The sequence below is a fragment of the Pseudorca crassidens genome, chromosome 3 (genome assembly GCF_039906515.1).
Source record: "Pseudorca crassidens isolate mPseCra1 chromosome 3, mPseCra1.hap1, whole genome shotgun sequence".
In the NCBI taxonomy this organism is placed as follows: domain Eukaryota; kingdom Metazoa; phylum Chordata; class Mammalia; order Artiodactyla; family Delphinidae; genus Pseudorca; species Pseudorca crassidens.
In genome coordinates this window covers 46617677-46630474 of record NC_090298.1, presented here as the reverse complement: position 1 = coordinate 46630474, position 12798 = coordinate 46617677, and the positions used below count along the sequence as shown (strand labels likewise).

Sequence of the window (12798 nt, the reverse complement as noted above, 5' to 3'; positions counted from 1 at the left end):
ATGAAAAATGGAAAATTATTTAATTAAGTAAGTAAAACAAAATCTGCCAAGAGGAATAACATAGTCTGATTTTGGGAGCCAGGTTAACTGATGCCTGACTCTGGTTCCACCACTTAACACTCTGTTGGACCTGGGGCATCTATCTCAATCCCTCTCTGCCTTGTTTTTCTACAAAATGAGCATAATGCCAGTGCCCAATTCATAGAATTTTATAAAGATTAAAAGAGCTAATTCCTACCAATAACAGTGTCTAGTGCATAGAAATTACCTGATCAAGGTCAGCTGTCATCTATTGTTAATATTATTATCATTGCTAATCTAATCTAATTATAATATAATATTATTATGTTATAATAATATATTATTTAATGTAATATATTATTGAACATTATTTATGTCTTTAGGATTCATGGCCTGATTAGAAGTGATTGTCGGGTGATTGGCTGAATGGTGAGAGGGCCAGAGAAAACAGGAAGAAATGTGTTTTAGGGGGGTAGGGAAAAAGAATTGATGTGAATTACATTATAAATGCTGGAATGAGGTAGCTGTTGGACTCCCAAATGGAATTTTCTTGTGAGCAGAAAGGTATGGACTCTGGAAGAAGATGTGGGATTGTCTTAGAACATCATGGGTATTTGACGCCACTGGATTGGATGCATTCACTGGGAAATACGTAGGTCAGAAAGTGAGAAAAGCTTGGGCAGCTGAAGGTGGGTTTGAACCCCAGAAGCATTGCTTGCCAGTCTGGGTGTGATAGAGAACACCGGGTCTGGGAGGGAGTCCTTCTAAACCACGAGTAAGGGAAAATGATTCAGCTGATTCTTGTGCTGTAGGGTTGTAAACAGATGATTTCCTGGTGTCCTGAAAGAATTCCTCCAGCTTAGCGAATTGCCAAACCCAGGCCAGGGTAGAGCTAACAGCTGAAAGAATCTTCTTTAATAAATAGTGGAATTATTAGAAGAAAAGTGCTCTTGCCTCAAACTGTTACTTTCTAGCAATTACTTTTAATTGCTGTTAAGAACATTACCAGCATTGAACTTCTAGTATACCGAAAAAATAAAAATGGTTTTCTAGATACCCTGATGTGATTTCTGCCCTTGTTTCAGAGTCATGGGGTTGATGAGTGAGATTTATGCTAGATTTCCATGCCCGAATGCCATGGGCAGTATGCAAAAACAAACAAAATGTAACTAGATAAGCCTGGTCATTCCTTAGTGACATTTGAGCCCTATTTTATAACATTAAGTTCTCCAGTGTGTTTGTATTTTCCATAATGTAGAGTCCCTAGCCACCTCTACCAAGCCTCAGAGAAATGGAATTGTGGAAGATAGGAAGGTTTGATTTTGCCTCCGAGGCCACCCCTGCTAATTGGCCATCATTCCCACAGATTCTAAATTCTTGGCAGGTTGGATTTAAGATGTAATCCCTTCTCATCTCAATTTAAGTACAAGTAATCCCCAGGAAACCCTGCCAGGCTCATGGTAAATCATTGCCGAGGACAAGCAAAAACCTAGGGGCAGGACAGGAGTAAAGACGCAGACATAGAGAATGGACTTGAGGACACAGGGAGGGGGAGGGGTAAGCTGCGACGAAGTGAGAGAGTGGCATTGGACTTATATATACACTACCAAATGTCAAATAGATAGCTAGTGGGAAGCGGCCGCATAGCACAGGGAGATCAGTTCTGTGCTTTGTGACCACCTAGAGAGGTGGGACACGGAGGGTGGGAGGGAGGGAGACGCAAGAGGGAGGGGATATGGGGATATATGTACATGTATAGCTGATTCACTTTGTTATACAGCAGCAACTAACACAACAATGTAAAACAATTATACTCCAATAAAGATGTTAAAAAAAAAATGCCCCTGCTAAGAAAATCAAGGAATTTCACCTATCTATCGGTGGCTGTATATTTCCTCCCCTAGAGGTTTATGTCTTACCCTTCAGTTTTTTATTTCCACCTCTTTTAGGAAATTCTTATTGGCAGCAGATCTTATTCTCGAGTACTGGAAAAAGACTCCTAAATTAGCTTACAGGTAAAAATATTGTGCATTTGTTCTTAGGACTCTAAGATGGGCAGTAGGTCCAAAGGGCCTCTTAAATTTGAAAACTATAAATTATACTCAGTTGTACATCACAATTAGTTGGTAATCATTAGGCACTACCTCCACGCTGTAAAATTATGTTTCCCCAATTATGAAGTATTATTAAGGAAAATATACTAAAGAGTAGAAATATAGCAGGAACTCCCCTTCATTATGCAAGTTAAGCAAAAAATTCCTTGCTACCTCTACTTTGCTTGGGTGTGTTCTCTCATGTTGTTGAGGTTCCAGACTTCTGCCTGGTATATCTCAGTTCAGGTAGGTTGCCCTTTCCTTCATAGGCACCTTAATAACAGTTTCATTTTTACAAAGAACCGTATGCAATCCCTGGGCATTTTGGAGAGCTGGCTACCTTATTTTTCTGCTATAAGGAAACAGATTTGAATGTCAGTAGAGGGTGTTGTCAAAAGAGTATGGGCAAATAGACCTCTTCCGACATTTTAGGAGTATGGACTGCCATAGGCTATTAAAGGGAAAACTGCACAGGATTTGGGATCTAGCAACCCACTTGCAGAAATAAAAGCACCAACCAGTAAGAATATATTAACAAATGTGTTTATTGTGTATAGAAGCCCATTCATTCTATGGAGTCTTATGTAACTATTAAAAAGAACACACTGGGTTTCTATGCATTGCCTGAAAAATTATCCATGATTTATTTCAAGTACAAAAGTACTTGTAGAAGATTATGTATAGTATAACCCCACTTTATAGAAACAGGATGGAGAAGCCCTGTGTATGTGTCAGTGTGTGTGTATATGTATTATAGTGTGTGTGTGTATGTATATATCTGTATGTATATTGATAGATTGATAGAATTAGCATAAAGAAAATGGGTGAGATTAATGCATAGGAAAAGACAGTAAGGGTTTTATTTCTATACCTTTGTGTCATTTGGCGTGTTAAAATGACCATGTGTCATTTTGTAATAAAAAGGTACAAAAAAGAGCATCATTAGATAGGAAATGCTTCTTGTCAAATGGGAAATTATCTTCCCTTTCGAACTAAAAAATTTCTGAATTTAAATGGTGTTATTTAAATCCAAACAGTGTTTGAATTTGGCCACTACAGAATAAGATATAGCTTTCTCTCGGTATACTTTGTGTTTGCCCAGGTCCCAGGACTCTTAAATAAATAGGTTGTGTTTATTCAAATCCTGGATAAGAAATCATTTTTCAAACATAAAAATTACCCTGCACAGTACTCTGAACCCCTATATTCAGACTACACACAAGGGCTGCAGTCGTTTTGTTGCTGTAACACTAGGAAATGAGGTAGAGACTAGAAAAAACTGTGGGCTCGTGAAAGCTGTAACTTTTCTCTGAGATGCTGCAGCCGTAGGTAGAATTTTGGAATGATTTACACTTTGTCCAGTTTGTCTTTCATTGTTATGAAAAGTTAACTTCCAATTAGTAAAGAATTTCCTATCAGTTTTTCGATAGGTCTTCATCCGATGAGCAGCTAGAGGTTCCTCCTGAGAGAATATTTCTAATAAGAAAAAAAATCAGTTTCAAAGTCCAAGTTAGTATACAAAGGGCTTTGCTGACAATTTTTATGTTCCTGAGAGGCTAGTGCAGTTCTGTTGTGAACAGTAATTTATGAATGAGAACCCACAGTTTTTGACCAGCAAATTGGAAAACCACCATAATCATTTCCATGTGCCCATCTCATTTTCTAAGGCTCTATAATCAGTTTAGCAAACAGTTCTCCCCCTTTGAAAACATACCAAATACTTGATTATTTCCTCCCTACCAGATGCATGTTTGGTGTATAGGTAAATAACTGATTTCTCAACCACTGTTACATTAGGTCGATGTTCTTTTAGACATCAGATATTTTTTATGGATTAAACCTTGCTACCTAGTCAAGAGATCTGGTTTGTGGAAATAGGTTTTTTGTGGCGCTCTACAGAATTTCTACCTCATCTAGTCAGACAATAACTGGTCAGAGCACTGACTCTGGTTAGAAATAAGCAACCAGCTTCCCGTATCCATGAAAAGAAAACAAGAGAGCGCGTGTAGCCTCCGAGAAACACGCATTTACTCTTGAAGCGAAGCAGCACCCGGCGACCAGAGAGCAGCATATGTCTAAAATCCATTCTCTGACAGGTTCTTTCCAGCATTCCCAGGAATGCTGGTCTGACTACTGAGATTTGTTTTTACTTCCTGCCTTTTGGATAAAATGAGTTTGCCAACCAGCTGTGAGTTCCTAACACTGGGGAAGGTGGCTAGGTTCCGAAGCGCTGCTTATGTTCATGGATCGCCTTATGCAACCCACAAGCCCATTGACATTAAGCCACAGAGGAGACGGTAACTGCTTTCCTTTCTTCTAGTTGTTTGTCTGTAAAAACGTGTTTTGTTACCCTTTGGTAGCTGCTTTGGAGGTCTGCTGAGCTGGGAGGGTCAGGGTGAGAAGTTAGTTTTAAAATTCAGCATACGGGATAGTTCGGAAAAAATTAACCGAAGAGGAAATCTGGAAATTATTCTTCGCTTAGTTAGCAAAAGCCGATCCGGTTTCAGGGTCTGTAGGTTTTAACCATTTGAGAGATTGCTAGTGCTTGTACTACCTTCAGAATCATCCATGAGGAATATTTGAAAGAGGATTTGGCCAACTAATGGATATATTTATTAAGATCTCTTATTACCAGATACCCAGTGTCTCATAACGTACGTATAACATTCCTTAATGCCAAAGTGCAATAAATATGTTAAAATTCTATAAAAAGCATTCATTTTCGTGGAGGCCAGAATAGGGTTAGATATTTCTCTGAAGAAGAAGATGTCATTTCTAGGTCAGTGTTCCAGAATTCTGCGAACTCACAGTCTCCACAACCCGCCCGCACGCTACAGACACACTACCCAGGCAAACTCACGTTGTATAATTCGGAATTTCAAAGTTGAGCTCAGTGTTTTCATAACAAGAAAAGAGAGTGCGCAGTAAGGAAAGCCTTTCCATCCTCTAGCCTTTTTATTGCAGTGTCAGAATGGGGATGATACGTTTGACTAATAGGTCCAAAAAAATCATCCATCAATTTAGGTTTTATACAGTCATTTTATTCAGTGTTTCAGAATGAACTTCAGAAACTTTTTACAATGATATTCTGTTCTCTGTGAAAATGCCAGTTCTCCATAATTTTATGAATTCTTGAAATCAAAATCCAAAATTCTAAAAGCAACATAATTTACTGGAAGGCTATCATTATCATCTTATGCTTCTACTTTTCCTTTTCTAATCACACATGCATAAACTCACACATAAAGCATACATTTTGCCAGCTATGACCTTATTTGTAAACATAAAGGAACATTCAGACATTTAAGTGATTTTCTTCTAAAAGTTTCCAAACTTCAGAAATGCCTTGGGATTAGTTTTTCAACTGGGAAAAAAAAAAAAAATTGGTGTGATGGGAATGAACTATTTTTTTTAAGTAGATTATATGTTGTTCAAGAGAATTATCTGTAGCTCTTTCATAAAGGTAAAATCAAAACTTTGTGATTTAATTCATTCAACACACACATGCACACACACATATATATGTGCATATATAAAATTATTGAAATGATAATAACTCAGCTGTTGAGCTTAAAATAATTTTAATAGATTATTGAATATTCTATTTTACTTGGCTAGATAAAAATATTGTTAAACACATGTAAAACTGAGAACCTTTAGTCCTATATATACATTAAAATATATCCTTGATTCCATCTTTGGCAGTTCACTGGAAGATGAAGAAAGCATATGATAAAAAAAAATAGGAGAACATCTGAATTAAAATAAAAACTACAGATGTCCGAAGCATTATAAATTATACTTAAATGCCAAACTTCAGGTGATCGGGAAACATATAGAACTGATTATGCTAATTATTCTGAGAAAGTTGAATAATTAGCCATTTAAACCTATTTGGAAATGCCACAGAGAAGAAAAGTTTAATGCTGTAAAAAATTAATTACATTTTTTTAGAGGGAGATTTCAGGAAGAAGTATGACCCAAAGATATAAGAATGACACCATCAGATCTTTACTAATTTACTGTGGCATAATGTCATGCCCAATTATAGGGCAACTTTGGTTATACCTCCCTGAGAACTATCCATCAGTCATCAAGGTTATATTAATTTATAATAAAATATATGCAGAGGAATTGTAGTATTTTAAAATATTTTACTAAACTTACAGTAATACTGTTTATGAAGCAAAAATAATAGTAATGCCATGGTGCAACCACTTTGGAAAGCATTTTGGTCTTAATCTTTTTTTTGTTGTTTTTTTACAGCAGGTTCTTATTAGTCATCAATTTTAGAATTTTATCCACATCAGTGTCTACATGTCAATCCCAATCACCCAATTCATCACACCACCACCACGACCACCCATGCCGCTTTCCCCCCTTGGCGTCCATACAGTTTTTCTCTACATCTGCCCTGCAAACCAGTTCATCTGTACCACCTCAGTTTCTGCCCTGCAAACCGGTTCATCTGTACCATTTTTCTAGGTTCCACATATATGTGTTAATATACGATATTTGTTTTTCTCTTTCTGACTTACTTCACTCTGTATGACAGTCTCTGGATCCATCCACGTCTTAACAAATGACCCAAGTTGATTAGTTTTTCAACTGTAAAAAAAAAAAAAAAATTGGTATGATGGGAATGAACTTTTTAAAATTTTTGTGAGTGGAAATATTCGATTCTCTTCTCCAAGTACCACGGCTCTTCCTGTCGACCTACAACACCATTTGAATTTATAACGGGCTGGCAGCAACTAGCAACTGTGTCCAAGTACATTTAGGAGAATGTGTCCTGAGACCCCCTACACAGCTCAGTGTTCATCAGTCACCCAAATCCCTTCTGTAATCAGGGGTGCGACACCACAAAAGCACACAAGTTGCCAAATTGTTAATGTATGGTCATGAAAATGTAAAATTCTTCCATAAGAGAAGATGTTGCATCTTGAAAGCCTAGTTGAAATGGATATGCCATACAGATAGATAGGATTATTGCCTATAATTTAACTTTGACAAAGTTAGGTAATTTTTACTAATATCTCATTCATTGAGCAAGACATAGTGGTTATGGCATTGGCTTGAAACCAGTTAAAGAGGGTTCGATTCCTTACTTTTTTATTTTAAATTTACAGAAGTAGGCTCTTCAAATGTGTCAATGCTATGTCCCTATTCACATTACCTTACTTTTTTCTCCACTTAAAAGTAATCAACTTTCTGTGTAAGTCAGTGGAATCATGTGTTTATGTAACCTGATGAATATATGCATGTAGTGTGGACTCTTAGCATACTGTATTATACTCAGGCAATTTCAGACTTACCTCCAATCAGTTTTTACATCGGGCATCACAGTGTATTTTGCAAGCAAATATTCTTGCAAGGCGTTTGGCAATAACCAGTATTTTGTAGTATAGACCTCAAATTTGTAAAAATATCAGGTCCAGCTTGTCCTTTAGTACAATACATTGCTTATATATAGCAAGTAAATGGCCTTTTGTTTAAAAGATGTGTAGTCATTAAATCATTATATCTAGAGCTTATATCCCATAGAAGTATAGCTATGGGAACAAATTTGTAATGACGATGGTTGAAGGGGGTGGATGAACGGATGAAGGAAGATACAAATCGTAGACAATGTCTTTTTATTCTGTAAATCATCTTCTAAAGTTGTAAATTTCCTTTTTTTGAACTTCTTTTTATCTGCTGAGAAAACAATACATCTGGAACTGTGGTAGGTCTTTGTCCTAGATGCACTGAACTTGACCCCAAATTAAATAGTGAAGTTCCAGGATGCTTGCTGGGGCTCATCTAAGATTTGTCTAAAACAGCGTGTTTAAGTTTATTTTCATGTAGTTACAGTTGTGCTCTTTGGCAGAAAGGATATTGCTTTGATAATTAGTAAGAGGGAGGGAAGGAAGGAGGGAGGAAGCAAGGAAAACATCTAAAGAAGAGGAGCTGTATGTTGATGTTTTAACCTAGTCAATGAAGAGTAATATTGAGGTGGTAAAAGAGATCTGGCTTTGCACTAAATGGAGAGAATAAAGTAGGAAATCTAATCAAATATGCAAAATATAGCTCCGACTTCCCTGGTGGCGCAGTGGTTAAGAATCCGCCTGCAATGCAGGGGACACGGGTTCAAACCCTGGTCCAGGAAGGTCCCACATGCCTTGGAGCAGCGAAGTCCGTGTGCCACAGCTACTGAGCCTGTGCTCTAGAGCCCACGAGCCACAACTACTGAGCCCACGTGCCACAACTACTGAAGCCCGCGCGCCTAGAGCCTGTGCTCTGCAACAAAAAGAAGCCACCGCAATGAGAAGCCCACGCACCGCAATGAAGTGTAGCCCCTGCTCACTGCAACTAGAGAAAGCCCATGCACAGCAACGAAGACCCAATGCAACCAAAAATAAATAAATAAAAATAAAACAAAATATAGCTCAATTTGAATCCCAATATATCCTTATAAAGTAATGACTTCTTGAAAGAACAGCATGTTGTCTTAGAACACAGGGGAAATAATTTTCCATATTGAAAATTAGCAGTATTGGAAGCGTGACCACATGGTCATTTGATAGTTCTGAATTCTTGTTTCAAAAGCAGCAATGAAGAGATTAACAAAGCAGCTAACAGTCCTAAGTCTTAATTAATCTCAGTGTTGAAGAGAATGACAGTCCTATCATCTGTGATCCTAATAATTTTCTATATTCATGATTTTAAAAAATTTTCCTCCGCAAACTCTAGGACTCTGTATTTACTCTTGCAAGAAAAATAACTTCCTTTAAATGTTATAATACTTTGAAGTCTCAGTTTTAATCCATAGAGAAAAAAGTAACCAGATTTAATCTGGTTCTTCTACTCCATCCTCACCCAATCAGGCTGCAGAGTTTTTGAGTGTGTGGATGACGTCTTGCTCATTGTTACATCCTTGGTGCCCAGAATAGAGGCAGGCACAGATCAGACAAATGCTTGTTTAATAAATGATGAGAAAGTGATGTTACCCATCTTGGCATAGGTATATATATCACTTCTCTGGGCGCCACCATATGGAGTCTTTGGCAAGGCTTTTGCCTCTGCTCTTCTCCTGGGTCAGCTGAGTTCCCTTCCTCATTTCCCTATAGAATCTGCATACAGCACTGATCGACTTCAGATCCCTGGCTTAAGTGGTTGGGATCATGGCTTTTGTTTTTATCAGGTCAGCAAAGCATATGTTTTTTTTTTTTTTTTTGCTTCATCAAATATAACCATATGGTAAAAAGGAGAAGAAATAGTCACCGTGAGAGGGGACAGAGGAAAGTTCCTAGAGGAAAAAGGTATTGCAACTGTCAGAAATGTGATAGAAGCGCAAAAGTTTATAAAATAAGTTACAAAAATTGCGAACTGTAAGTTCTAGTTTTGTTTGTCCTGCAATAATGTAAAACTCAGAAAAACAATTTTTTTAGCAAAATAGAAAACAAAACTTGGGAGCAGCGAAAGAGGCGGGTCAGGACTCACCAGCACCCTAAGGTACAGAAAGCACCTGTGCTCCTGGGCAATACTTCTAACAACCTAGCATCTAGCAACCTAGCAGGTCTGCATCTCTTCCCAGCACCTCTGGGGGCTCACACATCTCAGCGGCTCTGCCCCATGTCTCTGGCTGGTGGGGCTCTGTCCTGTGCCCTGCTCTGAGGTCCCTCTTGCTTCCCACCTTCTCTCATCCCCTCCAGCCTGTTCTCCTAAATCCTATAGGTATGCTCATTGTCTCTGTAATCTCTGGGATCAGAAAAAAGCACAGCGCAAGAGAGCCAGAAAATAGGAATGAACACCAGGAATCTGAGTATACCTTAATCAGCCTGTTTTCTCCTTGAGGAAAGATTACAAAATTGCACGCTTAGATTTCTAACCAATCATCAAGATTTCGTTTACTCAAATTATTACTTTTAGTTCATTAGTATTATTATTCTTAGTAAATTTTTATTCGTATTTGTTTGCTAGGGCTACCATAACAAAATACTACAGGCTGAATGGCTTAAACAACAGAGATTTATTTTCTCATAGTTCCGGAGGCTAGAAGTCCAAGATCAAAGTGTTGTCAGGTTTGGTTTCTCCTGAGGCCTCTCTCCTTGGCCTGCAGATGGCTGGCTTCTCACTGTGTCCTCACATGGTCTTTCCTCTGTGCCTGCACCCCTGGTGTCTCTGTGAGTCCAAATTTCTTCTTCTGATAAAAACACTAATCAGATTGGATAAGGGGCTCATTCATCACCCCATTAAAGACTCTGTCTCCAGATATAGTCACATTCTGAAGTACTGGGAGTTAGGCTTCAACATATGAATTTTGGAGTGACACAGTTTAGCGCATAGCAAATTGTGTTCATAGAAATGCTTTGCTAGTAATGACTGTGGAAGGAGATAGGAATTGGACTATGATTCCTCAATAATTGGTGACCTCCTGTTCATAAAAATATGTTCAATCAATGAGTCTGAACTTGCACAAGTGAGGCACTGCAGAGTATAGATGAATACTTCCCACTTTCTGTACCAAAGGAAAACCATTCCACGCTGTGAACAGTCAATCTTTATCAAATATAACCTCTTTAACCTGGAGTCTAGAATCATTCAGACAGGGCCGAAGCCAACATTTGCTGTTCTACAGCCCTTTTTGAAAAGTGGATATTAAATTTATTGTCAATGTAGCCAGTAGTTTTCAACTGGGGCAGTTTTACCCCCAGGGAACATTTGGAAATGTATAGGGACATTTTTGATTGTCACAAGTTGGGGGGTGACTAATGGTATCAAGTAGGTAGATGAACAGGATGCTGTTAAACATTCTCGTATACACAGGGCAGCCCCTACAGCAAAGAATTATTCTTTTAAAAAAAATGATACAATTGAGCTTATTTACAAAACAGAAATAGACTCACAGACATAGAAAACAAATTTACAGTTACCAAAGGGGAAAGAGGGGGAGGGATAAATTAGGAATTTGGGATTAACACACACACACTACTGTATATAAAATAGGTAACCAAGAAGGACCTACCGTATAGCACAGGGAACTCTACTCAATATTTTGTAATAACTTATAAGGGAAAAAATGTGAAAAAAATATACGTATGTATAACTAAATCACCTTGCTGTACACCTGAAACTAACACAACATTGTATATCAACTATACTTCACCTAAAAAAAAAAATCTTAAAAATAAAAAGAAATATTCGACCCCAAATCCCAAAATCCCAACAGTGCTGAGATTGGGAAAGTCTTGTATAAATAAATTGGATTGGGGAGTACTTTGAAGCTCTTTGAAGGCCTGTATTTGTATCCAGATAATTGATTTTTTTTTGATATTTATTCATGAAAACACCTTCATTTTTCTCGTGGTAACTACTAGATAATGCTCTCTTAGCCTGGTTAAAAATAGACAACTGCCACACTTTTTAAATGGTCTAAAATATTCAGTGATTCAAACAGCTTTATTGCATTGTCAGGGCCTGTTATTATTTCAGCAGAGCTACTACGAAGATTTCATTACAGAAAGCTGAATAAATGCTCTAATACATTCTTGTCGCTCCAGGCTAGGTGCTAAACATTGATCTGCTTTTCAAAGTGAAGTGAAAAATACTAGGTAAAATTACACAGAAGATAATGAATATCGAGTGACCATCCCACTGGCCTGGTATAGTGAAGCTCTGCTGGACTCTTGTCACCTGTCCCCATGCCTATGTGCATGGGCACATGTTTTGGGAATGTGTGAGCCAAATGTGGGTTTTCATTATAACCAGCTCAGCTCATCCTAGCAGCAAAGAGAAGATTTCGTAAGGGGAAAATTCTGGGGGAAAAGGAAGTACTTCCTCTGATAATAGGTCCTTCTTTCCACTAACTAAAACTTCTAATTATCATCAAGATTTCTTCTAAGCCTCCATTCATCTGGATAGAAATTATTGGTGGTAACAGTTTGAACTAGAATGTGTATTACCAGCCCCTCATTCTCTCCTCAAATCCAAAGCAGTGTTACAACTGTCTGCTAGCTAAGGGTTCTCCAGAGAACTCAGACTCAACATATTTGAAATTAAAATTACTCAGGGTCTCTCACCATCTTCCATTTCCTCCGTGATCCATGGCGCTTACCAAAAAGTCATCCTAACTGCTTCCTCTCCCTCAGACTACCCACCCCATCGCTACCTGGCATCAGGTGCATTCTTTCTCCTTCCTTTCGTTGCCATCCCCAGCATGCCATCCTAGCTCAAGCCCTCATCCTCTTTTGCCTGAAAGACTCCTAGCCTCATAATTTTCTCTTTATTCTCCTATCATCCTCTTTCTGATTGTCATTCTCTAAAATTTCATCATGATGCTTCCATGCTTACGCCAGTAGGTTTTCATTGCATACAAAAAAGGCTCGATTCCAAATGTTCCTGGTCTACTTCCTCCAAACCCTCTACCCTTGTAAATGCCCCCTCATCACCCACTTATACTCTGTATTGTAGGTGTAAAGAGCTACTGACTATACCTATTTTTAGCCTGTAGTTCTCCTCTCCCCCCTTTTGTGATGAACCCCAACTCATCCTGCAGCTAGTTTTCATTAATCCTCTCCTGATTCCCTAGTTCCAAAAGGAAGTTTCTCCTTTAGCTAGCTGTTGTTTCTTTTCTTATATGTTTATCACAGCATTATCATGTAAACCTCAGTTATTTATATACTGTCTTTCCTGCCCTTTCGTA

At 38.1% G+C, this 12798-nt stretch overlaps 1 protein-coding gene across 16 annotated transcripts in view; it reads left to right on the top strand.

Moving 5' to 3' along the window:
- PDE4D (phosphodiesterase 4D) overlaps window positions 1-12798 on the top strand; it is a 1449034-nt gene that overhangs the window by 1028248 nt on the left and 407988 nt on the right. The window contains exon 1 of one of the 16 annotated variants that reach the window (XM_067730747.1): window positions 4160-4411. The exons of the other annotated variants lie outside the window; for them this stretch is intronic. Within the exon in view, the coding sequence (XP_067586848.1) occupies window positions 4284-4411 (128 nt within the window). The 5' untranslated portion in view covers window positions 4160-4283. Of the gene's footprint in view, window positions 1-4159; window positions 4412-12798 lie in introns of those variants that run through there. 16 annotated transcript variants of the gene reach the window in all.